This window comes from Leucopleurus acutus, assembly GCF_964270905.1.
Source record: "Leucopleurus acutus genome assembly, chromosome: 7".
Taxonomy (NCBI): domain Eukaryota; kingdom Metazoa; phylum Chordata; class Mammalia; order Artiodactyla; family Delphinidae; genus Leucopleurus; species Leucopleurus acutus.
In genome coordinates, this window is record NC_139150.1 from 12,920,207 (window position 1) to 12,947,487 (window position 27,281).

Consider the following 27,281-nt stretch of genomic DNA (forward strand, 5'->3'; position numbering starts at 1 on the left):
GCTGTGAGGCAGGCTAAAGTCAGGTTAGAACCCAGCCAAACCTCCCCAGGACGCACTCGAGGCCCAAGGCCACTGGCGTGCACAGCTGTGGTGCCTCTGCTCCTCCAGAACCCTCTTTGGGAGACCACACCGCACACACGCACTGCTGCTGCCACGCCAGGTGCTGACAGGCTTCTCCCGGTGACAAACCCTCCACGTCCTGCTCGAACGGCCCAGCCTCCTTCCCATCACAGCACTGACCAATGTGGTGGCTGGGTCTGCCATCCACTCTGTTGAGATTCCACCCTGGGCCTCCCTCCATACCTCAGTGCAAGGGATGCCCTGCCTCAGTTGCCGGGGAAATCACCCACCTCGGAAGGGCTGAGACCCAGAGCCCCCAGGCCCGCTGTCCAGGGCTGAAAACCCAGCCCACCGATCAAGATCAGGCTGCTTTCTGGCCCAGCCCGGAAAGCCCTGCCAGGTAAGATGCTGGGAGCTGGGGCGGGTGGAGCGGGCACCCAGGAAGTATTCTACATAGGGAGGAGCTGGCAGGCTGCGGCACCGCCTCCTGCCTGGGGCACCTGAACGAGCCGGCTGGGGAGAGGAGAGAGAGGCACACTCAGCAGACAGGGCCTGCCCAGGGAGAGGGGCCTTCGCTCTACAGCCCAGGAGCCCAGCGGGCCCAGGCCAGACCCCACAGCAGCCAAACCCCGGAACCTGTGGCTGCAGAACCCTCCTCTTCCTTCCCCACCATCCTGCCCCACAAGCAGGCCCCAACTGGCCCAGGCCTCACTGGGAAGGTTCCTGACAGAATGGAGGACTACGGGAAGCTCATGGCTAAGGCATTCTGGCCGCAGCTGGGCAGCCCTGACCCTCCCCACCTCCCCAGGGATTCTCTAAGTGGGAGGACCTGAAGCAGGGGCCGCACCCACCCCTGCAGCCCAAGCTCACTGCGGGGGGGCAGGGGGGGTGTCCAGGGAGGCCCAGTGGCTACTCCTAGATCTCCCAGGTGCTTCTGGGAGTGGAGTTGAGGGCCAGGCTGACCACTGCCCTATGATGGGGCAGGGCTAGTGGGCCTTTGCTCTCTGACTCACAGGCAGACGCATATCCTTCTCGCTGAGCCTGGAGTCCACCTGCCCCCAGCTCCCCACAAGGCTCGTGGTGGAGAGAAAGGGGCACCTATTATTCATCAGGCCCTGACGTGCAGCTCTGGGCCCAGAGGGGAGCTGGTCTGCTGTGCCCTGCAGGGTGGGACCTCCTGGCAGAGGGGACTGCTCCTGTGGCAGTGACTGATAAGATAGATGACAGGCTCAGGGAGGGAAAATGGTCACTTGGTCACTGGACACAGCAGGCCCACCTCACAGCCTAAGATCCACCTCCTCCAGGAAGCCAGCCAGCCCTGTCCCAGGCCCACAGCACAGCACCCGCTAAAACTCCACCGCAGGGACTCCTGCCCCATCCATCACCCACGGCAGGCCTCGACCCGGCCCGCCTCTGCTCCAGCCAGCATTGATGGGCACTTCCTTTCTCACCTCCAGCTCCTGCCTTCCCAGGCTGGGAAGCCCGTCCCAGGCCATGCTCCAAGAGGGCAGCGAGCAGGCACGGTGTCCCCACCCAGGAAGCTTGGTGGGCGCCCACCTCCACTTGGCCAGGGACCCAGCTGGTCACTTTCAACTGCACACAACTCTGCCAGGAACACTCATCTACCCATTTCACAGAAAGGTAAGATGGGCTCAGGGAGCAGCAGTCCCTGCATCTGCCCGAGGCCCCCTGCTGGAAGGAGGACACAGGTTGGTCTGGGAGCCCCGCTCATGGCTGCCCTCTGTGGTGTGGAGGTCTGTGCTCTGACGCCATTGTATGCAGGGCCTCTGCTGCCCCGAGGCTGGGGTGGGAGAGAAGCTGGCCCAACACACCCACTGTGTGGCCTCGCCCAGTGCTCAGCTCAGTCTGTGACGCCCCGCCGGGGACCTCCTGCGGCATCTGGGGACCAGAGCCTCGGTCTTTGGGGAGATGGCACCCAGGAAGACAAAATCCGTCGCAGGGGACCTCTGCTCGCGCAGGTTATCCCCACAGCCCAGGTCTCACGGCAGTGCTGTGGGCTCCACGCGCCTGGCCCTCCTTACCTGGGCCAGGCTCGCCCTGGGCTGTGCCCGCAGGAAAGAGCACACACAGCACTTGGCTGAATCCTCACAAGGCTGAGAGGAGGACGCCCACCGGACCCCGGCGAGGCCTGCTTCAGGGAAGGCAGGTGACCGGCTCAGGGTCTCAGCTTCCTCCTGAAGTGACCCCTGTTCGCGCCCCAACCCCCCCAGGGGCCCTTTCCTCATCTGAAAGAGAAAGAAGGACTCTCTGTCTCAAATAGCAATAAATGGTAACACGCACACACGGAAGTGCTGGAGAGAGGGTCTGCGGGGAGAGGCATTCCCCCAGGCGATGGAGTCATGAAGAGGGGGTTTCCCATCAAGACCACATGGGCTCAGCTGCAGCCCTGCTGGCCGGGGTGCATCTGCCTGTCCCACCTCACCCTGGGCTCCTCTTCCCCAGGGGTCACGATTCCCTCAGGCAGGCCTCCAGGCACAGGCAGTTCCCTCCACCTAGAAATCCCCTTGTCCTATCCAACCTTCAATACCCAGCATCAGAGCCTCTTCTTCCAGCAAGCCTTCTCAGACTCCCAGGGCAGAGAGCGACCCCAAACCCTAACGTTCATTAGGCTGTGCTGGGAAGGCCTGTCACAGAGCTGTCTCCTTACCAGGAAGGGGGCTCCCCTGGGGAGGGCTGGGTCTGGATCAGCGCTAAGATTCAGAGTTCCTGGATCAAAGCCCCAACACCGCAGGAGCTGAGGTCAGCTAAGCCTGGGGGAGGGGGAGGAGGTCAGCTGGGATGAGGACAATCCTCCCTGGTCCCTCAGACGCTGTTAGTGGGAGAAAGCGCCGGCCTTCGGGGCAGCCGCCTGCTCATGGCCAGTTCCCAAGAGCAGCACCCTGATGCTTGCCCAGAATCTCCAAGAAACACCCCTGCTCTTGATCTGTCCAGGTATGGGGCGCTCCCTCCATGTCTCCCAAGGTCAGGGGCTCATCCAGCCCTCTGTGGCTGCACCCTCCACCACAGCCGCATCCTCCCGAGACCGTCCCAGACCCAGCTGATGCTCTAGACCTTCAACAGCGCCCCAGTCCCTAGAGGCCCCATGTCCCCTGCAGTCCCCCCTTCCTGACCTGGACCAGCCGTCCAGGTGGCCTTTACCTGCGTCCTCCATGCCATGGAATCCTCACACTTCCTGGGAGGGGGGGTGGTGCCACGATTCTCAGGTCACAGACAGGAGAGCCAAGGCCACAGGGGAGGGAGGCCTGCCCTGACCTCCTCTGCCTCTGAGAGGTCTTGGCCAGGGCCTGGGGGGCAGTGCCCTCCCACCAGATGGGCCCCTCTGCCCAACATGATGTCACTCCTGCCCTCGGCGCTCCCCTCACAGCCTACGGAGAATCAAGTCTCAGTGCTTCACCCTGGGGTTGAGCCCTCCCCGAAACTCCAACCCTGCCACACCACACCCTGGCAAAGGACCTAGACTCTCCTCGCCAGCGGGTCCCAGGCCAGCAGGAACTCCCTCCCTCTGGGGGGACCTCTGCCCAGGCTGTTTCCTGAACCCGTCCCACCCTTCCCTCCACTCTCTGCCCGACAACAGCCTTTTCTGTCAGCGTTCAAAGCCCAGTCCGAATGCTGCCACCATCACACTGTCCCTGGTCTCTCCAGACAGACAAGCGCTCACACCCGGGCCGGGTGGCTGAGCCCCACTCCACACCACTTTCCCACCTGTCTCCTTACCCAGTTCTCATGAGAACCCATCAGAACTGAGGTACCGCACCTCAGAAAGGCCAGGTGTCGTGCCCAAGATCGCACAGGCAGCAAGTGGCCAAGGGGGACTGGAACCCCGTTCAGCAGACTCCAAGCCTAACGCTGTCCGCCCAAGCCTCGCCTTCCCCTCTGCCCACAGGCGGCCACGCAGGGCCACAGCCAGCTGACCTGCTTGCCGTGACCCGCTTCGCTCCAGGTCGGGTGGAAGAGCCGCGGGGCTGGCTGGGGTCGGGCAGCCGTGCCCAGGGCCCAGGAGCCCGGGAAATGTGGGCACGCCACAGGCACGGGCGGAGCCGCTGTTGGAGATATAGCCAGGCACCAAGAGCAGCCCACTGTGAGGGCGGGGGGCAGGAACAACGGGACATTGTCCTGGCTCCTGGGCCACAGCCTTATCTGATAGCCTTCCAGCCAACCCATGAGCTGTTTTTCAACTCCGTCCTTTTTTCTCTTAAAAGGTTAGTGACACAAAAGTTTAGCAAATTCCCTATTATTTCAAGGAGGGAGGAGACCTGAAAATAAAACTTGTGATAATTGAAAAGCTCTATATGACACGGGGAGGATGTTCCCAGCTACGGGTGGGGAGAGTTGAGAGTGGGATTGGATAGCCTGGAAGGTAAGAGGCTCAGAATCTCCTTCCAAACCTCAAGGGGCAGAGGGAGCTGCCGTGCCTGCACCCAGAGGGCAGGGCTGGGACCAGGAGAGGCCAATTCCAGCTCAGTCACACTGTCCCCAAATGGGCCAGCCTGGTTTGGTTTTAGAGGAGCGGGCACTCTGTCTCTGGAGGCATGCAAGCAGGAGCTGGGAGCTCTCTTTTAAACATGTCGAGGAGGCGTTGCCCGCGCTGCTTGGGGGCTGCTGGCATAACAGGCAGGCAGGCAGCGAGTTAAGCCCCAGGGATAAACACGCAGCCCACACACCTGCCGCTGGGAACGGGCGGGAGGGCAGCAGGCCCTAGCACCAAGGGTGCCCGGCTGTAGGAGCAAATCTAGTCTCCATTCCCTATAAAACACACAACCATGAGTACTTTTAACTCGTGCCACTCTCTAGGACTCAGTTTCCCCATCTCTAAGCAGGGAGAACTGACATGCCTTCCTCCCAGGGCTCCTCAGAGCGTCAACTGAGACAAGGCAAGGTGGTGCTCGGGGGAACAGGGGTCAACGCCAGCGACCACACCAGTCACTCATGCCGGTCCCCATCCTCTTTTGTCTGCTCTAGTCACTGCCTCATGCCAGACACCCCTGTAGGAGCGCGGACACAGCTGTGAACAAGGCCGATTAAGGATTACACACCGGCATCAAGGCTGACGTTTCTAGGGGAGATGACACTCCTGATGTTTGGGGTAACGAGACAGGGATTTTGCAGGCCATTCTCTGTTCCTTTCCCCTGACCACTCAAATCTCTTACCTTCTCCAGGCCTCAGTTTCCCCCATCTGCAAACAAACTACATCTAGCCAAATGCTCTGGGATGCCTCCAAAAAGCCCCCCCTAAAAACAAAAACGCAATAAAAAGCCCCTAATTTCTTGAAGTGAAAGGAAGAAAGAGGGTGTCTGTGGGTGGGCAGGAGACCCTGCTGAGGGCCCACTTTAGCCCTTCGGCCTGTGACCCCGAGACCTGGCCTCTCACCTGCACGCCTGTGTGGTCTCACGCCACTGCCTACAGCCACAACCAGGCCTGGACGGGGCAGAAATCCTGGACAAGGTTGGTCTCCACGGAGGAGGTGCCCACTTGAGGGCTGGCAGAACCCATGGACTCTGGAGTCGGTCAGAACATGCCAACCATGTTTCCACCTGTCACAGCCAGGCAGATCCAGGGAGCTGTGCCCACAGCAGAAGACGCCAGGTCCCGGGGCACAGTCAGGGGGAGGGCGCTGAGCTCCTGAGAATCAAGCAGCATGACACAAACAAGGCAGAGCCCCCCCCCGCCCCCCGCCCCCCAGAACATCCAGCGGAGCCATCTCCTCCCCAGGCCCGGCCTTGCCTTGCTGGCCTGGGAACCGGCTGCTGAGGCCAGCGCTCACTCCTGGCCCCGCTGGGGTCCCAGGGGAGGGGAGAAGAATGCAGCTGCCTGGTGGCTCCCAGGACCCTGGGGAGACAGAGCCTGTCCTTAAAAGGCAGGGAGGCTGGCCGCCCTGCCTGGGAAGGCTTCCTGGGATGACAGGGCCTAGAGGCCTGGTCCGTCTCGGCCCAGGGCTCTCTCAGTCCAAGGCAGAGGGGCAGATCCCAGCAGTCACTAGAACCAGTGTGAGCCCATCCGCACACTCACACTGAGCCCTGGGCTGGGAGGTGCCCGGTCTCCTGCCTCACCCTATCCCTGGGAGCCTGTGCCTTCCCGACACCGCAGGGCTGAGTTGGAAAAGGAGGGTCCACATGCCGGCAACCAAGACAGGAGGCTGGGATGTCTCCTCACGTGCCACGGCTACAGCACAGCCCGAGGCCTGGCTCCAGGGGTGCCCCGTATATGCTGAGCAATCGACACTGCGACAGCTGCTGCTTTCTCCCCTGCTGAGCTACTTCAGAGACTGTGACCGAACCCCCAACATGTCAACTCCCCATTAACATAAGGGACCATACACCCAGAATCCCGTCAGCAAAACCTCCTTGCTGCCTGTTGCTGACGTGAGGAGAGGCCAGGGACATGAGGGGGCTGCTTCTGGCCCCTGAGCTGGAGAGGCGCCCCTCAGCATCCTGACCGTCCCCCATCCCACCCTTTCCAGGATAATTCTGCAGCCTAAGGGAATGTTCAAAGAACATTCAGGGACACATTTACCTCCCCACATCCCTACATCTTTTTTGGGGGGAGAGGGGAGGGCAAGGGGCACACAGAGAGAGAAGAAACAAAAAACTTTCCATCTATTCCCCCAAGTTATCCCGCAGCCTGAATAATTTCCGGTTTTTAATCAATAGCTGTCAGACTTGTCAAATGACTTTGGGGACCACAAAGGAGTTTTTAAACATTCATAAACCTCAGCAGAAGAGTAAAGTGCCCTGAATTTTAAAAGAAGAGAATCTGAGGAACATTCATTGAATAGGATGAGATTTGGGCAAATCGAAAGTGAGTTGAGGGCCAAGTGCTCCTGCTGCTGCTGAGCGGGGACAGCTCTCTGTCCCTTCCTGGTGCCCAGGAGAAACCGCCGAGCCCAGCCCGGCCGCTCAGGAAGATGAAGGAGAATGACACCCCAAGCCCTAAGGTCCCCTCAGCTCCCCCAAGTAAAGCACCCCCAGGCAGGAGCACAGCAGCAGCCCAATCTGGCCCACGGCCCGGCACTCAGCTCCTCCACTAGGAAGACTCTGGAGAACCACTGAGGCCCCGGCCGTGCTGTCCCTTCCCTGTGAGCTCAGTCTGTGCCAGTCTCCTCCTCACATGTGTGAACACGGCCCGTGCGTCCCCTTGGTCCCACAGATCACACCGCCGAGTGTGGGACTAGCTTCTGACTCGTTCCCCCACCTCCACCCAGGACCATAAATACCAACAGCTGCCTCAGGCCCTGGGGACCCATGACCCAAGTGGGGAAGGATGATGAAATGAAAACAAAGAACAAACTGAAAACCAAGGCTTCCATTCCCCAAGGAAGCAACTTCCCTCTTGCTTATCTAATTCCTCCCACCAGCTCTCCACCTCCAGGAAGCCCTCCTAGGCTCAGCAGACCCCTCCAAAGAATGTCATCTTCTCCCCTCTTACCCCTCCATCCCAGACCCAGGTGCCGTGCCAGGTGGTCTTCTGGTGCTGTGCAAGTCGTTCACGTTAGGGTGACAAGGTGATCTGGGGACTGTCCTTCCCCCATCCCTGGGCATTAAGCTTCCTACCTCAACCAAGGACCAGCCACGTGTCAACACAGCCCCAGCCCCTGGCACCATGCTGGTTGATGACTGGTCTAATGTGGTGAGGCCTCCTTCCTTAAAAACAAACACACGTAAACATAAAGTTCTGTGACTTTGGTCAAATTAAATAAACTGCACGTCTCAGTTTCCTTATCTGTAAAATGGGGAAGACATCACCTTTGGTGCTACAGGTGTAACCTGACACGCAGGGAGCCCTGCCTTACCCTGGGCATTCTGCCCCTTCCCACCTTGCAGCACTTCTCCTTTAAGTAGGCACCTCCACATCCCCATTTAAGGAGAGACGGGCACCCTAGGTTCTAGCAGCAATGCCCATCTCCTGTCCCGCCACCACTTAGGACAGGGGGGCTCTGTGGCCTCAGGGAGACGAGGCAAAGACACGAAGGGGAAGGGGCATGGGCCAAGGGAGCACAGACCTCGGGTTGGTCTCTCCTGCACCTCAGTTTTCTCACCTGACAAGTGGGCTGCGCTGCCCTCCTCCCAGAGCCTGATGGAGGTCTGATATGCGAACACCCACCCCGCCTGGTTTGAGTTAATCCAGCGCCCCCGTATATAGTTACTGAGTGCCTCCAGCATGCCAGCGCTAAGCCTGGGGGCCTTGGGACCCCAGCTCCCCATCCTCCCAAAGCCTGGTGTCTGGGAGTCCCAGCAGGGCATCAGAGCTCCGCTTCCCAGACCGAAACTCACAGGAGACAGCCAGGAGTGCTCAACAGCAGCAAAAAAGCAGGAGCGGGGGCGGGGGGGGGGGGTGGGGTGGGGTGGGGGTGGGGGGGGGGGGTGTGCTGACAATAAGCCACAGGCTCCCAGGCCGCCAGCAGAGGCAAAAACGAATGTCAAAAGCAGGGCGTGGCTGCCGAGTTCCTCCTGCTCCTAGTGACCCATCCGTGGCTCTCCAGCTCCCGCCTCACCCAGGACAGCCCACACACCTGGCACGTGCACTAGGCAGGCCCTGGCTCCGCAGGTTTTTCTTGTTTTTTTTTTTGTGGTAAGCGGGCCTCCCACTGTTGTGGCCTCTCCCGTTGCGGAGCACAGGCTCCGGACGCGCAGGCTCAGCGGCCATGGCTCGCGGGCCCAGCCGCTCCGCGGCATGTGGGATCTTCCCGGACCGGGACACGAACCCGTGTCCCCTGTATCCGCAGGCGGACTCTCAACCACTGCGCCACCAGGGAAGCCCTGGCTCCGCATTTAGCGGACTCCATTGCTCATGTGGCCCAGCCGCCCAACTACAGTTAAGGAAACATGCCCTGAAGCCGTGAGGAGCTTCCCAAGGCCAGAGAGTGTGCCCGACTCCAAGAGCCCACCCTCTTCCCACCCCCACCACCGACTCCAAGAGCCCACCCCCTTCCCCCCACCCCCTCCCCCACTGACTCTAGGATAAGCTAGCCCTGCCTGTCATTTGCCACCGGCCCACAGGATTCCAACCAGCAACGCCTTAAATACAGCCTCCAAGGTGCGTCCCAACCCAGCCACACTGGGCTGTGCACATACACTCAGAACGTGCCCAGCAGCAAGTGCGCCTTATCCATCAATGCCCAGCTCAAAGACCACCCCTCCGTGCTGCCCACCCCCCCCCCCAGAAGAACCGACACCTTCCTCCAGGGTTTCCCCTAAGCACTCCACCCCTGCGAAGTGGAGGCTCAGGGAGGGAGGTCCAGCAGCTTGCCCAAGGTCACAGGTCACAGGCACCGGGGCAGGGCTGGAGGCCTGGCATCTGGGCTCCAACTCCAAATTCTTTTCACTGCCTGTCAACGCCTCAGGCTTTCACCAAACCTACAGAGATTGTGTGATTAAATGCACCAACTTTCAAGTAAAAAACTCGTGGGTCACCAGAACTCCACTGAGCCCTGCCTCTGTCACCTCCCGTGTCACCTGTCTGGGAAATGGTGAGGACACATAGCTGTAGGAGTCTGATCCACCGGCAGCACCCCAGCAGTGGTAGTGAACGTGGGCAGGACTAAGGGACACGGAGACTTGTAAGAAGGCAGGCGCAGGGCTGGCAGTTCACAGCAGCGGCTCATTTGCCCCTCACAACCCCTCCACAGGACAGTGTGTGACAAGCCAAACCCCCGACTTCTCTGGTGATGGGGTACTTCCCCAGTAGAGACTGCCGCATCACAGGGGCCTGGCTCCGGACAACCGTTTCAAACATTTAAGCTGGAGCAAAACATACCCCAGGCTCAGACACACCGCCGGCCTGCAGGCCAACGGATCAGGGAACAGACAGAGGCAGGGAGAAGGAGGGAAACAGAAGAGTCCAGCTGGGACCCGGATGACACGACCCCCAAACCCCAGCGCAGCCCCACCCAGGGTAGCCCCGGGCTCGGCGACTCGGAGCAAAGGCCAAGCTCATTTCCCAGTTTGGTTCTCGGTGCAGCCACAGAGACCACCAGGCCTGCTCGTGGAAAGGAGCCACTGACACTGGGTTTCCTCTTTCAAACACTAAAAACAGCAACACCGCTCCTCGGTTTCTCGCTTTTTGTCGGGCCATCCTAATTGCTTCCACATTCTGGGCCGGTGGTGGATGTCCAGAGAGAGGCAGAGGCACCATCGCTGGGGAATGACTGAGTCCCTCCCGAAACTGGGCATCCTCTCTGACCGGCCGCTCCCACCCGCCTCAGTTCTCCCTGGGCCCAGGAGGCTGGTCAGGGGCCGAGACTGGCAGCCTCCCTCCTGCCTTCTTTCCTGGCCTCCCTCACCCCAACCTCCGCTCAGGCCATCAGGTCACTCACCATCCCTCAGCGGCCACCAGGCTCTCCAGGCCCAGGCCAGCCACCCCGCTGCCCGCTGTCCCCCACCGGGCCCAGCCAGTCCGGCCCTGCTCTGGTCCTAGACATACCATTCCAGCCCTGTCCGCTGGGACTGATCATAGCTAGTCAAACAAAGGCTAAGTTCCAACTCTCCGTAATGTGCTTTTAAAGGGCCAGTGTCCCACTTGGGTTGCTGGGGACTTAAAGACACACCTCCCTTTTTCTGTACAGGAAACAAGACAGCAAAAACCCAAAAATCCTTCAAAAGTCATGATCAGATTAGAGGCCTTGGGAAGATTTTAGACAAAATGCACGATAGTAAAAATCCGAATTTCATCTGAAGAACCCCCAAAACCCCAAAACAAGGAGGCTACAGCTCAAGAATAAGAGTGGGAAGGGCAGAGTTTTTAAGCACTCACAACGGGCCGGCACAGCACTCAGCACTTCACAGCAGCGTCTCATTACTCCTCACAACCACACCACAAGACAGGCAGCAGCTGGACTCATCTTACGGAGGAGGAAGATGCGGCGGGCAGAGGCTCCTGACTCGCCCAGGATGGCACAGAGCGGCCCAGCCACGTGAGGTCAGCCAAAGCCAGGATTCTTCTCCCACCTGCTCCCTCCAGAGGCCCCTCCCGTTCCATATCGACTAGCATCTTGCCTTCAAACACGCAGACGAGGAGGAGGAATTATTTGTCGCAGGTGCCCAAACACTGGGCTTTCAGTCTAGGCCTCAAAACCTTGTGAGGTGGGTTCTACTCTTTCCCCCTTCTCACAGATGAGAAGATTGGAAATCATGAGGCACAGGAAAGGCAAGGAGAGGGAGGAGAAAAGAGGGGGTCCGCAGCCCCTGCAGGGGTGGGGCATCCAACAGCCTGGCCCTCGTCCCTTCCCAAACAGGCTCTACAGTCAGGGGGGCAGGTAAGGGAGCCGTCCTTCCAACCTCAGGGTTCAGGCAAGCAGACCAAGGTCCAAAGGAAGGGAAGCAGGGCTGCAGGGATGGGGGCTCTCCTGGGGCCCCTAGGCTCCAAGGGTGGGCAGGGGAGAGGAAAGGAGAGACGTGACGGCCTGGGCCTCAGTACCTGGGCTAGCAAGCCCTGCAAGAAAGATGGGTCATTTCCGGGCACCAGGAGTGGTTGGGCAGCCCATAGGTGCTGTACAGCCATCCTATCAGAAAGGCCAAGGCCAGGCGGAGTCCTCAGACCTAACTCTGCAGGGGCCAGGTCATCCAAGGGTTTACCACCCTCAGTACGCTTCTTTGGAGCCTGGCAGTCAAGTAAGTCTGAAGCCGTGTAGCCTGGTGGTTAAGAACATGAGCTCTGAAGCCAGACTGTTCAAATCTGGACTGTGCCACTTGCGACCTTTTGTTCTTGGACAAGTCATGTCACCTCTCTGGGACTGTTTCGCCCTCTGCAATAATAATAGTACTCAGCCTCACGGGCTTGCTGTGAGGAGTCAATGAGTTACAGAACAAAGCCTGGCTTCCAGTGAGCACTTAATAAAGACCGGCAGGTTTAGCTACGATGAAGGACGCTGCCCCAGGATATGCTGGGAGACACAAAGCGGGAAACTAGCTTCCTGGGTAGTGACCCTGGGAAAGTCACATCTTTCTCTGGGCCGCAGTTTATTTCTGTAAAGAGGGGGTCCAACTGGGACCCTCAGTGACTACCAGGCAAGACCACCCTCTAGCATGTCCCAGATGCCCACCGTCCTCCAGAAGCATCCAGGTCATAAGGCCATAAAGGCTGAGAAAGGCTGGGCTGTAGCCTGAATTCTTTGCAACATAAAAACAGCCTGACTCTGGCCCACCCCACCCCCCAGGCTAACTGGGGTCTGCTGGGTAGGGAGAGGGTGCAAGGGCGCAAAACCACATGGCCTGTCAGGAGGCAGCATAAGGCATCACCTCTCCAGGTAGAGCCCAGCCCCACCCAGGCAGCTCTGGACCTCAGTCTCCCCACTCCCTAGTGAGGGGCGGGCCCCCGCCTCCTCAGGTGTCTCCCAGGGGACTTGCTGCAGCTGAGCTGGCTTTCCATATTGCCAAGTTTAGCAGCCGTGCAAGCCCTGCGGCATAAAGAGCCTCCCAGAAGCTGTGGGCTCCCTGGGCCCCAAGAGTCCCCAGAGCTTGATCAAGTTCAAGGTCTGCCTCTTTCCATCTTCCTGGAGCCTAAAGCAACTGGTGTGTGTGCTGGGGGAGGGGGAGGGGGGAAGGGGAGAGACGAGCACTAGAGGAAACAGGGGCTAGGAGGCAGCAGGCATGCCTTGCAGCCCCAGCAGAGCACATGGCCACTATTCCTGAGGGGCAGTGGGGGATCAGGCCCCTTACACCTACCATCACCTCCTCATCTATAGGGTTAATCAGTCAGTCAGGAGTGGCGTGACTGGGAGGTCTGCGGGGCTGAGTGGCAATTCTAGTTGTGTTCCTTAGCAACTGTGGGATTTTGGGCAAGTTCTTCCACTTTCCTGAAGCTCAGTTTCTTCAGGTACAAAATGAGGAAATACACTATCCTCGGAAGATAACACGTGTAAAAACACTGGTTAACCAGGTGCAGAGAAAGCATTTAACAAAACCACTGGGGAACCCAAAGACTCAAATATCTGGGTGTCACTCATTCAACAGGAGCATTAGAGCTTAGGCTGTCCCCAACCCTACACTGTCTCCCCAATAAGCCAAACTCAAGAATTCTAACATTCTAACCCGCACCCCAACCCCACCACACAGCCAAGCACTGCGGGGAGGTCAAGGTCCCAGCTACCCAAATATTCTGAAATAGACCTCGGACTTCTCCGGAGGCCAAACACACCAAGGAACCTTCCAGAGCAAAGCCACCGGTGCAGACCAAGTCCCGCTCTCAGCTCTGGGAAGGGCGGAAGGGCCCTCTGAGGAAAGCCAGGTGCACAGTGCTGCTCTTCCTTAGGCGCCCCGGACTCAGAGAGATGGGGCAGGGAGTGGGGAGCACAGGGCTGGGTGACTGCAAGAGCGGAAAGCGAGCCCTCCAAGCAGAGAGGGAGACAGAGCTCAGAGAGCTACTGAAGACCACTGCGGGGGGCGGGGGCGCCCAATGCAGCCCTCCCCAGTGCGGATCTCTAGGGATTCTGCTCAGAGGCTCCTGATGCAGGCCCAAGGCAGGGGCCCACTGCTGGTGCACGGGGACCAGGACCCGGGACGTGTGAGCCCTCACCTGACCCTCCTCGGCTTCCCGGACGGGCCGCTCGCCCTGCGCTTCTCAGGCCCTGCCGCCTCCTCTTCTACTCACTTCCTTTCTACTCAACACACCTGGCCTGACCCCAGTGCTCCTCCCAAAGGTCTTCATGTGACCAAAGCCAACCACAGTTCCTGTCCTCTCCGTACTCAACAGGACAGCTAGTTCCCTCCCTGAAACCCAGGCCACCACCCCCTCTGAGGTGCCTCCCCTCCCTCCCAGGCCACTGCCCTGCTTTCCCAGTACCGCACCACCTTTCCACCAGGTGCTGGAGTTTCTCAGGCTCTGACGTGAGTGCACTCTCCTTCAGTAAAACACTCTCCTTTGGTGATCGCATCCACGCCTTAGCTTTAAACACCTCCAGGGCTCAAGACTCCAAAGTTTCTATCCCACCTCTCTCCTCCTCTGCCCTCCAGACTCACATATCTAAATGCTGACGCCTCACAGAACCTCAAGTCTGAAATGTCCAAAGCGGAGCTTTGTCTCAGCAGCTTAAGCCAGGAGTCTCAGAAGCCAGCCACCCTCCCTTTCCTTGGCCTCCAGAACCCGATCCATCGGCCAATCCTACCGCTACCACCTCTAAAATCTCTCACACCTGTCCACGCCTCTTCACCGGCCTTACCCCGCCTCCCCACCCAGGAGTCACAGGGACCCTTTAGAAAGGCAAATCAGATTATTTAACTCCTGGGCTAAAAACCCTCCAGTGACTCCCTACAGCAATTTGAATAAATCCGAACGCCTCCCCAGGGAAAGAGGTCCGGAGAGTACTGGCCTACCCTCTGATCTCCTCTGGCAATCCCCATCCCCCAACTGGAAGCCACTGCTTTCCTGCCCTCGGGGACTTTGCACTCACTGCTCCCTCAGTCAGGAGCTCTAGTTCCACCCCCTTCTCGTAAAGGGTGGCTTCAGGAGGCAGGTGGAGCTCAGTCCTCCCCCAGACCGCCCCCGCCCCGCTACAACAGGTCCTGCCCCACCCCCATTACTCCCCACGGAAACACTTGGCTGTTTCCTTCACATCATCTTGTTCGTTCAGCCAGCAAATATTTATTAAGTGCAAACAGTGAGCCAGACACTATTTTAGGCACTGGGAATCCAGGTGCTGAACAAAGCAGACAAAAATCCTGACTGATATCACCCCATCTGGAATTACTGATGTGTTTCTCCACTCACTTCTGATTGCCTGTCTCTCCTGCCAGAAGGGAAGCTCTGTTGTCTTTCTGCATCCTTCTAAGGGAGGGTCTGGCAACAACTCAGTAAGTATTTATGAAATAAACATGTAACAACAAAGAAACAAAGAACAGGTCAGCAAGAGAACCAAACCCAGAAAGACACAAGAAGTCACGAGCCACGCCTTCGCTGCCTTAAGGCGGACGCCTCTCACTACCCCGGGGTCTCAGGTGAGCAGGAAGGCTTCTGTGACACCCCAACCCTCCAAGGGGACAGACTAGATGCACAGTGGCAGCTGGTTAACCGTGGAGAAGAGGCATGACTGCAGGCATGCGCGGTCAGGGAGGGCTCCTAGAGAGGTGAATCTGAACACGGCCAAGCCCCACCCCGCCCCCCAAACCTAGGAAGAGGCAGGAAAACAAATTTGTGTTTTAGAGCTCTGATGTTCTTTGGTCGAGTAGAAAACAAGGAAAAAAGCTGGCTCCAAAAAACCCTTTATTTTTTATTAGTGTCTGGATCAATAAAAGTTTTGGGATTAAAGCTTCCCTCCTGCAATACTAACCGTCAGAGAGACAGCCTAGGATTATTAAATCTGTCTCCAAGAGGCAGCGGCTAGGAGCCCCCGCGGCTTCACCCTGCTCCTCACCTGCGCTGGGAGGCCCAGGCTAAGCGGACAGTAGCCCGAGGGCCCTCGCTGGCTCCTCAGCTTGGGGTCAAAGGCCCCTCCTCACAGCCCACCTTGCCAACCCCACCACCTCTCTGGGCCTAGATCTCCTTCCCCACAGCTTTGCCTGCCTGCTTCCACCTCTTTGGTCCTCCGCTCACTGGGCTTCTCTCCACCCGGATCCCGAAGACTTGAAGCTCCCGGGAGGGCTGGGCCTGGTTCCCAGGAGGGAGGAGCCAGTTAAGCAACCCGGCCCCCACCTTCCCCCTTCCTTCCAAGCCGGTGGGGGTCTCCCATTCTTCCCCCGAGGCCAGCGTGAAAACCAGGCTGCTCAGGAGGGGCTGTGGGGCCTCAACAAGGCCCTGGCCGGAGACTGGGTGGGCTCCCAGGGCTGGGCCCCCTTGGAGAAACAGCTCCACACCCTCCAGCCTCCACCCACAGCCATCGAGGTGCCCACCCACAGGGCAAGAAGTTTCCTGCACCCCCTTCCCCAGGCAGAGCCACCCACAGACCTTGGCGGTGGGATAGGCCTCTGGGCTGACCCTGGTCTGGGCACCAGGGGCCTGGGAGCCAGATCTGGCTTTCGAGGACGGCCGGGTCTCCACAGAGCAGCTCCTCCGGCCCGGCCCAGGATCTTGCCGAGGTTATCACCGAGGAGTCCGAGGCCACAGAGGCCCATTCCTGAGGATGGCAGGCACCCAGGTGCCTCTCCTGGCCAGATCGGGGGATCTCTCAGTCCAGGCCAGCATCTAAGAGGTGTGACCAGGCAGGTTTCCCCTTCCCGCAAAGCACGTGCTGACTCTGTCTTCCAAGTTGAAATTTCAGAAACGACTTAAAAAAACACATCGGTGACAACTCTAGAGGTTTCCGGGTCCTCCACGGAACAAGCGGAAAATTACAGTCTTCCATACAGGTAATCACATGGCACAAACTCCAGGTCCAAGCAGTCTAGAAAGACGCACTTCCAACCACGAGCAGGTCGCCCGCCAAAGGCACCTGGGCGGGGTGCGGGCCCTGGGACCGAGCTCCCGGTCCGGGAGGCTGGAACAAGGCTCGCAGAGGAATCTCAGGCTCCTCCCCAAAGCGCTGACTCCGCCCAGGGTCATAAGCCGCCCGAGTCCCGCCTCCGGGCCTTTGCACTTGCAGTTCCCTCTGCTTGGCCCTGGCTCTAGGCCAGGCTGGTTTCTCCTCTCTCTCATTCTGCTCTCAGATCAATTGTCGCGCGCGCGTCCTAGTAGAGGTCGTTCTAACCAAAGGAGTAACTTCCACCGCCACCCCAAGTTATCACTCAACTTCACTTTCCTCATGGTACTGATCTGAAAGCTTGGGCCCCCTCCTCCTCCCACCTGGAGAACGTCCGGGCCTGTTCACCTGGTAGGCCCGGCACACCTCGGGCCAGTGCCTGGCACAAAGTAGGCACTAACAGATGTCCTGATCGAATACTAGTGTCCTTATGGCTGGCCTGAGACAGGCCGGCCAAAGCTAAGTGGGAGCTGGGGTGACCGAAAGACTCGGGGGCGCGCCAAAACCACCTCTCCCGCATCCGGCTCCTGGAGCGTTCCAGGCTCCGACCCCCGCGGCGCCACGCCCCCCGCGCTCCAGGCCGGAAGCGGCTGACTCCGCCCCCCAAAGCCCCGCCCCCACCCCACCCCAAGCCGCTGGCCCTGCCTTCCCAGGCCCGGCGGCAGGGGACATTCCGCGGCCAGCTGCCCCCAGCTGCAACCGCTTTCCGCCCCAACCCGCCGCTGTGCTGCGGCCGCGGGCGGGGACGAGGCCCGGCCCACTCCCCACTGCCCGCGGAGGACCCGCCGGAGTTCGTCGGGCTCAGAGCAGCAGTCCCGAGGCTCCCACCGCCCCCACCCCCCGAGGGCCAGTACCCTCCCTCTCCCGCACTTCCATTCGGACATTTAAAAAATGCGAACAGAACCGGAGGTGTAGACAAAGCCGGGGATTTGCCTACTACGGTCACCCACTCAAACGGGGCTCCCGACTCTCTGCACCGACTCCTTGGAGCTAGACCTTTTGGGAATGGGTTCAAGCTCCCTCTCAGGGCGGTTGTTCTCTTGTATCCGGGGCTGGGCCAGCAGGACAGAGGGGGAGGGTTAAGTGCCGGAGGGAAGAGACAAGGGGGTGAGCTGCGCAGGTCTGTGAATGCTACAGGACGACAGGGGCAGTCAGACCCAGGAGCCCAAATGCTGCCCCACCCGCTGGCCTGGGGGGTTCATCCTTGGGTCACCCTGACAGGGCCCTTACTGAACTGAAAATCCCTCTGGGAAAGGCACACCCAGCCAACCTGACATTTTCGCCTGGGGTTACCCGCTTTGCCATCCTTCTTGAAAAGCCACAGCAATGTTTTCGAAGTATTGAGCCTCTACCACACACAGGGAATCACACACCTCCCTTAACAGCCACCACCTGGAGGGGCTAATCAAAGTAGAGTGGCTGCTGCATAACTTTCTGGTGCAACTGGAGTATGGAATCCAATCCCTCCATGTAAATATGGATAAACAGGCCGGTGGTAGAATAGCGCCCCTGCCTGGGGTGCTGCCTACTCCATAGCCTCTACACCAGAGGCTCACAAGCCCCAGTTCAGCCCATGGTAATTTCAGCCTGCTCCAGACCCTCAGCAACAACTGAGCTCCTATTAAGTGCCAGACTGTCAGGCACCTACTCTGTGCAGGTAGGCAGCACTCTGGCTGGGGCACCTGCAGGGCTGAGGAAGAGGTCTGACTGTAACCCCACAGCAGCCCCCAACCTGGGAAGTAACTCACTCCATCCCCTGCTGTGTCCTTGCTTGGGCTCAGCTCTGTTCTGAGCACAGGTGATCCTGACCACAGGTAATCCAACAAAACCTGCCCCCCCTCCATCTGCATCTGCTCACACCCCCAAAGCCCAGAGAACTCTTAGCCAGAGGTGCACTTATGGTGGTGGTTCCCTTCCTTCTGAGGTGAGGTTTCCCCTCGCAGCTTCATCTGGGTCTATCCAATATCTTAATAAAATTTCAAAACGGGAGAGGTGAGGCCATAGGCACCAAGGGAGGCCCTAGGGCAGAAGCCCCTTTGGCTCCCAGAGCATCCAAGGCACCTGAGATGGAGGGGACAGAGGCCATCTCCGAGCACTCCTCCAGGGCGCAGGCCCCAAGCAGTCCTCCCACTTGAACTCAATAATAGCAATAAACAGGTAAGGCAGATACTGTAACCACTTTACAAATGAAGAAATCAAGTCTAGAGAAGCTCAATCACTTGCACAAGTTGGCCCAGCCACATCTGAAAGTACAATAGATGTGCCTCGCCCCAGACAGCCGTTTGTACCTATTTACTGGTCCCCTCTTATCTTCCTCTCTAATTCTAATACCCGCTCCTCCAGGGAGCCTTCCCAGATTTCCCCCAGGCAGGAAGCCACCCCCACTGGTTGATCCACACAGTTCTAATATCTTTCTATAACAAAATAGGCCCCTGTGACAAGACCTCTCCCTCTGCATGACAGCTGTCACAGGAGGGGGGTCACAAGCTAAAAAGAAACGAGCCTGTTATCTGGGGTTCAGAAGATGTACTAACCAGCTATTTGACCTTGAATAAGGTGCTTCCTCCTTACCCTTCTAGCCTCAGCTCAGGGGACGGCATAACCTCTTGCAAGCTGCTTTCAGAGCCATCTTGAATAATATGTGAAAGGGAGTGAGAACACAGTGAGCGTCCTTGGAATTTCAGAAACTGACCCCGTGACTCCTGGTTCCAGTGCCCCCAGTGACCAGGTCTCCCGAATCATTAGGCCCCACCCACCCACTGCACACTCCTCACCTTCACACACACCCCCACCAGCCAGCCACAGGCCCTCTTCAGCTCTTCCCCAGGCATCCCTGCCCCCTCTCATGGCTATGCCTCTGCTCCCACTGACCTCCCCTCCTGCCCCCATCTCCAATTCTCATTCACCTTTCAAGGCCCAGCTTAACTGCCCCACCTCAGGGAAGCCTTTCCCAGTGTCCCCAGGCCCAGGAAGTATGTGATCTCTCCCTCTCTTCCTGAATTCCCAGTCCTCCCTCCCTTTCTCCTAGGTCCTGCTGCCTGCCCTGTCAGGCCCTCCTTGGGGTCTATTCATCTCTGGTTCTTCAAGTCCTAGGACTCAGTAAATGTGTGATGGACCTCTTCTCCCAAAAGCTCAGAGCCCAGACATCTCATGACCTTTCAGATCTGAAGGTGTCTCACCAACTGGGCCAGGCCCTGTGGGAGACTCTGGAACCTACCTTCCTCAAGGAGCTTCCCATTTCCTGGGGTACAAGGGAGCCAGTCCCAAGACTGTCAAGGAGCACTTCCAGGCAATGCTTGTATATCCCCTCGGGGAGAGAGATGCATCCTGGGAAGGAGGACCTTTCTTGTGACCACTGCACTCTCCTTTCCAGAGGCTGTGTAGAGGACAGAGGCCCTTTGTGGCCTTCCCAGAACTGCCTCAGCCAGAGGAGGGCGCTGCTGTAACCCACTGCCTCCATCCAGGTGAGTCTGCAGGCCAGAAGCAGGCACAAGACCGGAGAGGGATGCCCCGCAGAGGACAGTCAGCCCCAGGCCCTGGCTGTTCGTGGACAAGGGCTTTTGAAGAGACCACTGCTGTACTCAGCTGAAGCTGAGAAACAAACTTGGTATTAGACGGAGGGCCAACTCTGGGTAGCGGTTTCAATGTGCCCCAGCTGTTAATTTATGTGAACACATCTATGCTTGTGTGGTTTTATCATCACCAACAAGCAACAAATGTGTCCCGGCACCTGCTATGTGCCAGGCCCAGTGCTAGGTATTTTACATATATTACCTTCTTAATCTTCCAAAGAGCCATAAGCTGTGGGTATCCACAGGCATATTTTACTAAAATGAAGCTGAAGCACAGAGAGGTTGGAAAAGTTGCTCGAGGTCACACAGCTAGTTTCTGGTAGGAGCTGCAATTCCAGGCCCCTCAGGAATCTGGCCACAGCCTGACTTACTGGCCTGAGCTGCCAGCGCTCACCATTCCAGAGCCTCTGTTCTCCGTCCCCACCCCTCAAGTTCCCCACTCCCTTTGTTTTGTGCCATGGGTGGGGGGCGGGTTGGGAGGGTGTTAATGTACATTGTCAGCCTGCAGCCTCCCAACTCCCTCCCCCTCTCCACCTGCTCAGACCCCCCCCCCCTCCCGATAGGCCGGCTGGGCTCCGGCCCTCTGGCTGCCTCCCTGCACCAGCCTGGCTGCATCTACCCCATCTGCCAGGCCCCCAACCACTGTCTTGTGGTAATGACTTCAGCTGGCAGAGAATCCTAGAAGCTTTCCCCCCCACGGCGACGTTGACACACGTTCACTCAAAAACCGTAATGTTTCCATCAAAGCATTTAGGGGGAGTAAATTCCTACCCATGTGACGCCTCCTGGGAAAAACACAGAGTAAATTTACTCAACAGGCAATGAGACGCGGTCAGCACTTCTCTTTCTTGGTTGTCACGGTGCCAAGTCCTGGGCAACAACCCGCGTGGTGTTCCAGGACCTGAGCGCTATCAAGGGGCGAGGGAAGGGGACGGTTCCGGTTCTCGAGCCTGTGACTGCTGCCCTGGCTGCACAGGACGCTGGGTCAGTTTATGATCAAGACTCCCTCATCCCTAAGCCCCTCCCCAGAGACTCCAGGGCTACTCCCTAAGCTCCCACCAGAGCCCGGCTTCTGTGTCTCTGGCTGGGCCACCTACTGCCCAGGCCCCAAGCCCTGTCACCACAGCCACCACCCCACCAGGTCTACACCAGGCCAAGGTCACACACGACCCCTGAAGTCACAACTCTGAAAGGTCAGGGAATACAAACCTCCCTGAACCATCCCCTTAACCCTGCCCCAACCCCTGGAACTGGCGATGGGGATGCAGGGGGGAGGCCCTGCCCCACCTCCAGGCTCTAACGCCGCCAAAAGGGGAGGTACAACGCCAGGCACTGGGACCTTGGGTTCCTAACTCATCCCAGCTCCACCACTGGGAACTGGAATAACCGTGAGGCCGGAGCAGCAGAGAAGATGGAGGAAGTGAGGCGAGGCCCACAAGCCACCGCCCTGTCCGCACTTCTCCATGTAAGCAGACAGCAATTCTGCAACAAGACGGCGCTTACGACCCTTCCCACGATCCCCCAGAGCCCCGCTCTTAGAGGTTCCCTGCTTCTAGGGAGTGGAGCGCAAGCGTCTGATTTGATTTTCTCCACATGTTTTCTGAGAATCTGTTGCAGCACTGCCGTGTCTGACACTACTGGCCTCCGCTCCGTGATGTGCGTCGGAGGGAGGCATCACTATTCCCATTTTACAGATAGGAAAACAGGCCACCAAGGTTAAACATCCAGTCCAAGGCCACACATCTAGACAGGGAGTGACACCAGGACACAGGCAGATCAACAAGACACGTGGTCTCTGCCCTCAAGAAGTTGGCAGTCCAGGGGGGGAGGGGTGCGTACAGCCATTAGCGCCAAACAAAAACACACTTACCAGGCCGTGGGCCCCGAGGAAGCTGCGAAAGTATCCAGAGCAGGGCCTGGCCCAACAGAGGACCTAAAATGACAGCAGGAACAGTTCCGGTTTGGGGGTAAGGAATTGGGAAAGGCTTCACGGAGAGGAGGGCATCCCAGTAGAGCCTCCTCCTGAGATCTGGGACCCCCACCAAGCTCTGTCCCTGGCACACCGTGCAAGGGAAGGAGTGTGGACAGACGGGTTAACTGGGGGCAGGACCCTGGCATACTGTGTCACGTTTACATCGTGACTGCCTGGCCCCAGGAGGTGTGTCAAGTTCTTTGCCTCATTTACAAGACAGGGAGACAGAAGTGCAGAGCAGTCAAGTACTCTGCTCCCAGTAACACGACTAGTAAGGTCCCTGTCGTGTCTGGCTCAAGGCCTGCCTTGCCTTTCCAGCAAGCACTTCATTTCTCTGGGTGTCTGTTTGCTCATCTGTAAGGCACTCCACTGTCAGAATCGCCTCCACTGCAGACTGCAGTTGGGCAGCCTAGGTTTGGAAGATGGTAGCCATGTGATTCTAGACCCCGCTCCTGCAGCCTGTTGGGTGAACGAGCAGAGGGGGCTCCCCTCCTTCAGAGTCAAGTTTTCTAAGGAACGGCCACCAATAACGGAGTTCTAACTGGTGAGCCTGGTGGCACGGAGCCCAGCAACACAGCCAGTGGGTGCTGCTGTCGCAGGGGAAAGAGCTGAGCACAGCAAATATAGCCGCTGACCCAATTCAGTTCCATTCTGTCTTCCAGAAAATAATTGAGTTTAAATGAATAGGCTTCCCATGTCCCCTCTGGTCTCGGGGAGGGTAGAAAAGGAGAGGGGGAGACAGGAACACTTCCCTGGGCTCACGGTTGGTTATTTTTGAGTCATTAGGCCTGTGAAAGGTTTCCTTCTTGCCTTGGCAGACAGTGGAGTTGGACATGGCTAGGAGGCAGCGAGGTAGAGTGAAAACCACACAAGGTGGACGGTGAGGATGGAGGTTTAAGGCCTAGCTGACAACAGCCTTGTGGAGTGGCCCACTCGGATCCCAGGCTCGTCATCTCTAGAATGCGAACCCTATCCCCCCACACACCCCTCCCAGGATCACTGGGAAGAGCTAGTGCAGGCTAAGCAAACTCGAAGGCCTTCTGGGGAGTAAAAGGAGTCTGAGATGAACTGCAGAGGCTGGTTCTCTGCCCTGCAGGAATACAGTCACAACGCTGCCACATCTGTTTGTTCTAGAAAAGCCAGAGATCCAGAATTTTCTGGTGAATGTTGAAGGTGAATGTTTTGGGAGTGCTTAAATATGGGGAACTGATTTTTTTTTAAAAGCACCAGAAAACACCTTTCACCCTCCCAGACCAAATGAAACCTGCCTGTGGGCTACACATGGCCACGAGCCACCCATGTGCAACCTCTGACTTAGTGACAACACGTGTAAAGCCAGTTAGGACATGCTGGTGTCCTCCCATCTGTTTACTGTCTCATAATTTTCTTTGGCAGTGAGGCCAAGCCCAGCCCTGCTTGAGTGGGAGAGGCGAGGGACACCATCCTCTCAAGACCTCAGGGGAGGCTGAGGGGCCGCTTCCCCGCGGCCCCCGCCCCCCGCCACACACACACACTGTGGGCAGGTAGGTGGGGACGCGGGGCTGGCTTTACCCCAGAAGTTAGAGATCCTGGGTTCGCCTCCTGAACAGCCCTCAATAACCTGTTAGGGTCTCAGCTTCCTCTTCAGCAGAAACGGGGGCGTTTCTGAGAGGATCAAATGAGAAAGAGATAGAGTGAGCCTGCGTGTCAAGTCTCCCCAGAGAAGGAGTGCGCGGGATGGAAGAAGCGCGAGAGTTAGCGAGACCTTGGGTCTCTGCCCCCACTGCCAGCTCGTGGCTGTGTGCGCCCAGGGAAGTTACCTAACCTCTCTGTACCTCAGTTTCGTCCTCTATACACAGGAGATAAGAATCTCTGGGACACAGAGCTGTGGTGAAGATTAAAGGAGATGATGACTGTCAAGTGCCTGGTAGGATGCCCCGCACGTAGCAAGGGGGCAAAAAATGAGAGGCATTATTATTATCGTTCTTGTTATCTTTAGTGAAAAGCATGCCAGAGAATTCTGACTGGGTGATTACAATAACGTAGCACAGCTTGGCAAACTTGTTGTTAACAGATGAGGCCACCTCTAATTAGCACGATCATTACATATGCAAATGGCGTGGCTGAGATGCTGGAGCTGGGTGTCCTTTGAAGTGTGCTGAATAATCCCCTCCCCTGGCCGCCTGCCCTCCCCAAATCTTGTTTACACTATTAATTTCATTAGCAAACATCTTTTTAATAAAGCAAGACAGAATGCCAAACTAGTATATATACAAATCAAGGAGGTTTAAAACCATTTGACCCCTGCTGCCCACTGTGGGGGGGTGGGGGGGCTCTCTGTGGAGGCCCGCGCCCCACTTGGAATTGTTTCTGGGGGCCCGTCCTCAGGCTCCTCGGTCAGCTGAAGACCTCCACTAACTGGCTCCCCTCTGATATGCGGAGCTGGGGAGAGGGGGCTTGGGGGTGTGTTTGGCATGGAGCAGGCACTGTATTGGGGGAGAAGAGATTCATAGCAGCTTTAATATGACTGCTGAGTTCCCTAAGAGCCAGGACATAGCATAGCAGGCATATCATCATACCCATTTTACATCTGAGAAAACCCAGTCCCAAAGAGATTTACGGTGTAATTTGCCCAATGTTACATAAATATTAAGTTGCAGAACTGGATTCAAACTTGGGTCAGGCCAGTCTACCACCTCTGGAGTCTGTTCTTCTGGCTCTGCCTTGAAACTGTACTTCGAATCTCCCTGGAGAGGACACAGTAAGTTAATAATCCAAAAGTGATTGCAGAGCCTTCTTACTGAGAGGGACCATCAGAGACTGACCCAGGTTCTGAATTGAAAAAACTGAAGCTCAGAGGTCCTGTATGTCCCCTACATACGAACCTTCGAGGTGCAATCTTTCAAAGATTTGAACATGCATTTGCATGTCCAATCACATAAGTTAGTGCATGTGCCTGGTGTACACTGTCACGTGCATGCATCCTCTACAAGTGGTTGTGCTTTTGTGTACAGTACTGTATAGCGTATAGTACTACAGTATCTTTATTTCAAGCCCAGGATGTCCGGAAGCAAGTGTAAAGGCAGCAGTGAGGTAGCTGGTACTACTGTACTTCTCAAGCTACTGTACTGTTAAGACTAAATATGTTTTAATTTTTTGTGTTTGTTTTTTATGTATTATTTGTGTGAAAAGTATTATAAACCTATTACAGTACAGTACTATATAGCCGATTGTGTTAGTTGAGTACCTAGGCTAACTCTGTTGGACTTACGAACAAACTGGACTTGCGAACACGCTCTTGGAACGGCACTCTTTCGTATGTGGGGGACTTACTGTCATTTGCCCACAGTCCCACAGGCAGAAAGGAGAAGAGCCTAGAACCCAGAGCCTCTGGCCCCAGGGAGGCTGCTTTTACATTGAGATCTTTACACACAAGACAATTCAACAATCGTCCTCCCTCTTAATAGTTGCGTCAGTATCTTAACCATGCCTGTATCCCCTGGGTCCAACACAGACCCAAGAAGACAAAAGACGCTCAGGAAATGTTTGCTAAGCTGAACTGTTTTCTTACCACAAAAGACAATGCCGAACAGCTGGGACAGTGAAGGCGTATGAAGGAAGATGGGTGGTGCTTAGGGCAACGGAGAGAGCGGACCATCCTCAGGTTGGGAAGGGCCCCTTTCAAAGCATTTCCCTGCTGGATGTCCGCTCAAGAGGCAGGCAGTTACTTGACCCTCAATATTGAAAGAAATGAAAATATAAATCTTAACAGATGTGTTAGCCCCTCACATGCCCCTGCCGGCTCAGGCCACCATAATGCCTTTTCTCATTCCTTCCTTCCTTGGCCCCTGAAATTGAGGCTGGGAGTGACTTGCCTGAGGTCTGGGAGCAGTGAAGACTAGGATCCACACTTCTCTGCTCCTTCAACCAGGCTCTCCCCACCTCCACCTGCTGGCTCTCCCATCACCCCTCCCAACTCCCCACCTGTGGCTCTTAGGAACCTAAGGGAGCCTTGATAATGACGGTGAAGATAATCGCCCTCCCCCGGCCCTACCCCACGGCCACCTCTGCCACAGCTAAGCAGACTGGGCACCTCCGACGTGTGGACACTCTGCTAAGCCCTTCCCCTTAAAAGCCAATAACCCTCACACATACCCTGGGAAGCAGGTACAACGAGTGTCCCATTAACAGAGATGCAGAGTGAAGTTCGGACAAGTTAAGCAACGTGCTCAAGGCTCTGGAGCTGGATTCAGGCAGGCAGTCTCACTCAGGGGCCTGTTCCATATGGTGGGGCCCGGGGAACCCCCAGATGGGGAGCTGGCGGGGGTCCCCCCACCTCCATGTCCTGGCTGGGAGTGTGACACAGTGTATTCCCACTCACAGCACTACATCCTGCCAGGGGTCATTCAACCCCTCGCCCTGCCTCCAGACAAGCTTGTAAATGAGCCTGCAGTGGGGATGGGCTTCGGGGACTGAGGTTCAGCTGCCCAAGCCCAGACAACATTCTTCAGAGACCCCCCCAAGGCCCCGCCCTCACTGCCTCCTGGCGGGGTAGGGGCTGGGGCTCCTGGCAGTATGGGGGAGGGGGCAAGGAGCCCCTCCCCCTTGAAGAGAAAGGCAAAAGGGGGCCAGGCCCTCAACCGCCAGCTTGTTCCTCCTCCTTCCAGGCCCCCTCCCACAAGCAGGGAGCTGCCTCGAAATCAGGCCCCGGCTCCTCTTCAAATCCTTCCTGCTCCCAGGCACCTCCAGGATCGAGTCCTGCCTTCCCGCCATCTTCCACTCTATCCCCTGCCACCCCCCAGGCCGACGCACACCCCACGTGGCCAGCGACACATGCCGCCAGGCCCACCAGCAAGCCCTTCCCTCCTCTCCCCAAGGAAGCCCGCCACCAGCCTTCACTTCTGCCCTGTGGCCCAACCACCAGCTCTGAGGAGCGTCCCTGAGCCCCAGGGGGGCTCTCACTCCCTTCCCTGTCCACCCACAGCCCCTCTTCAGTAGGGTCTGTTCACCTCCTCCTCCAGCAGGCGTCCCTGAGGGCAGAGACTGGGTGTGACCGCCCTGCCCGCAGCGCAGTGTGTGCCCAGGCTCCTAGAATTTGCTGCACTGGGTGGGCCAGGGTCCGTGAGCCCAGATCTAAGGGTGACCACTGAAAGGGGAGTCTCTTGGAGGCAGACCTGACCACAAGCCCCCCGATCAGGTCAGGCCAGGACCCACCAGCCAGCTCTCCCAACCCCATTCATTAGGGGAATATGGACGGTGCCAGGCCCAATCTTTCCACGGACGCTGCACAATGGC

At 57.6% G+C, this 27,281-nt stretch overlaps 1 protein-coding gene across 3 annotated transcripts in view; it reads right to left on the minus strand.

The window, feature by feature from the left end:
- DAB2IP (DAB2 interacting protein) overlaps positions 1–27,281 on the minus strand; it is a 126,693-nt gene that overhangs the window by 29,936 nt on the left and 69,476 nt on the right. Inside the window, exon 1 of one of the 3 annotated variants that reach the window (XM_082842252.1) lies at positions 15,953–16,613. The exons of the other annotated variants lie outside the window; for them this stretch is intronic. Coding sequence (XP_082698378.1) covers positions 15,953–16,119 — 167 coding nt within the window. The 5' untranslated portion in view covers positions 16,120–16,613. Of the gene's footprint in view, positions 1–15,952; positions 16,614–27,281 lie in introns of those variants that run through there. 3 annotated transcript variants of the gene reach the window in all.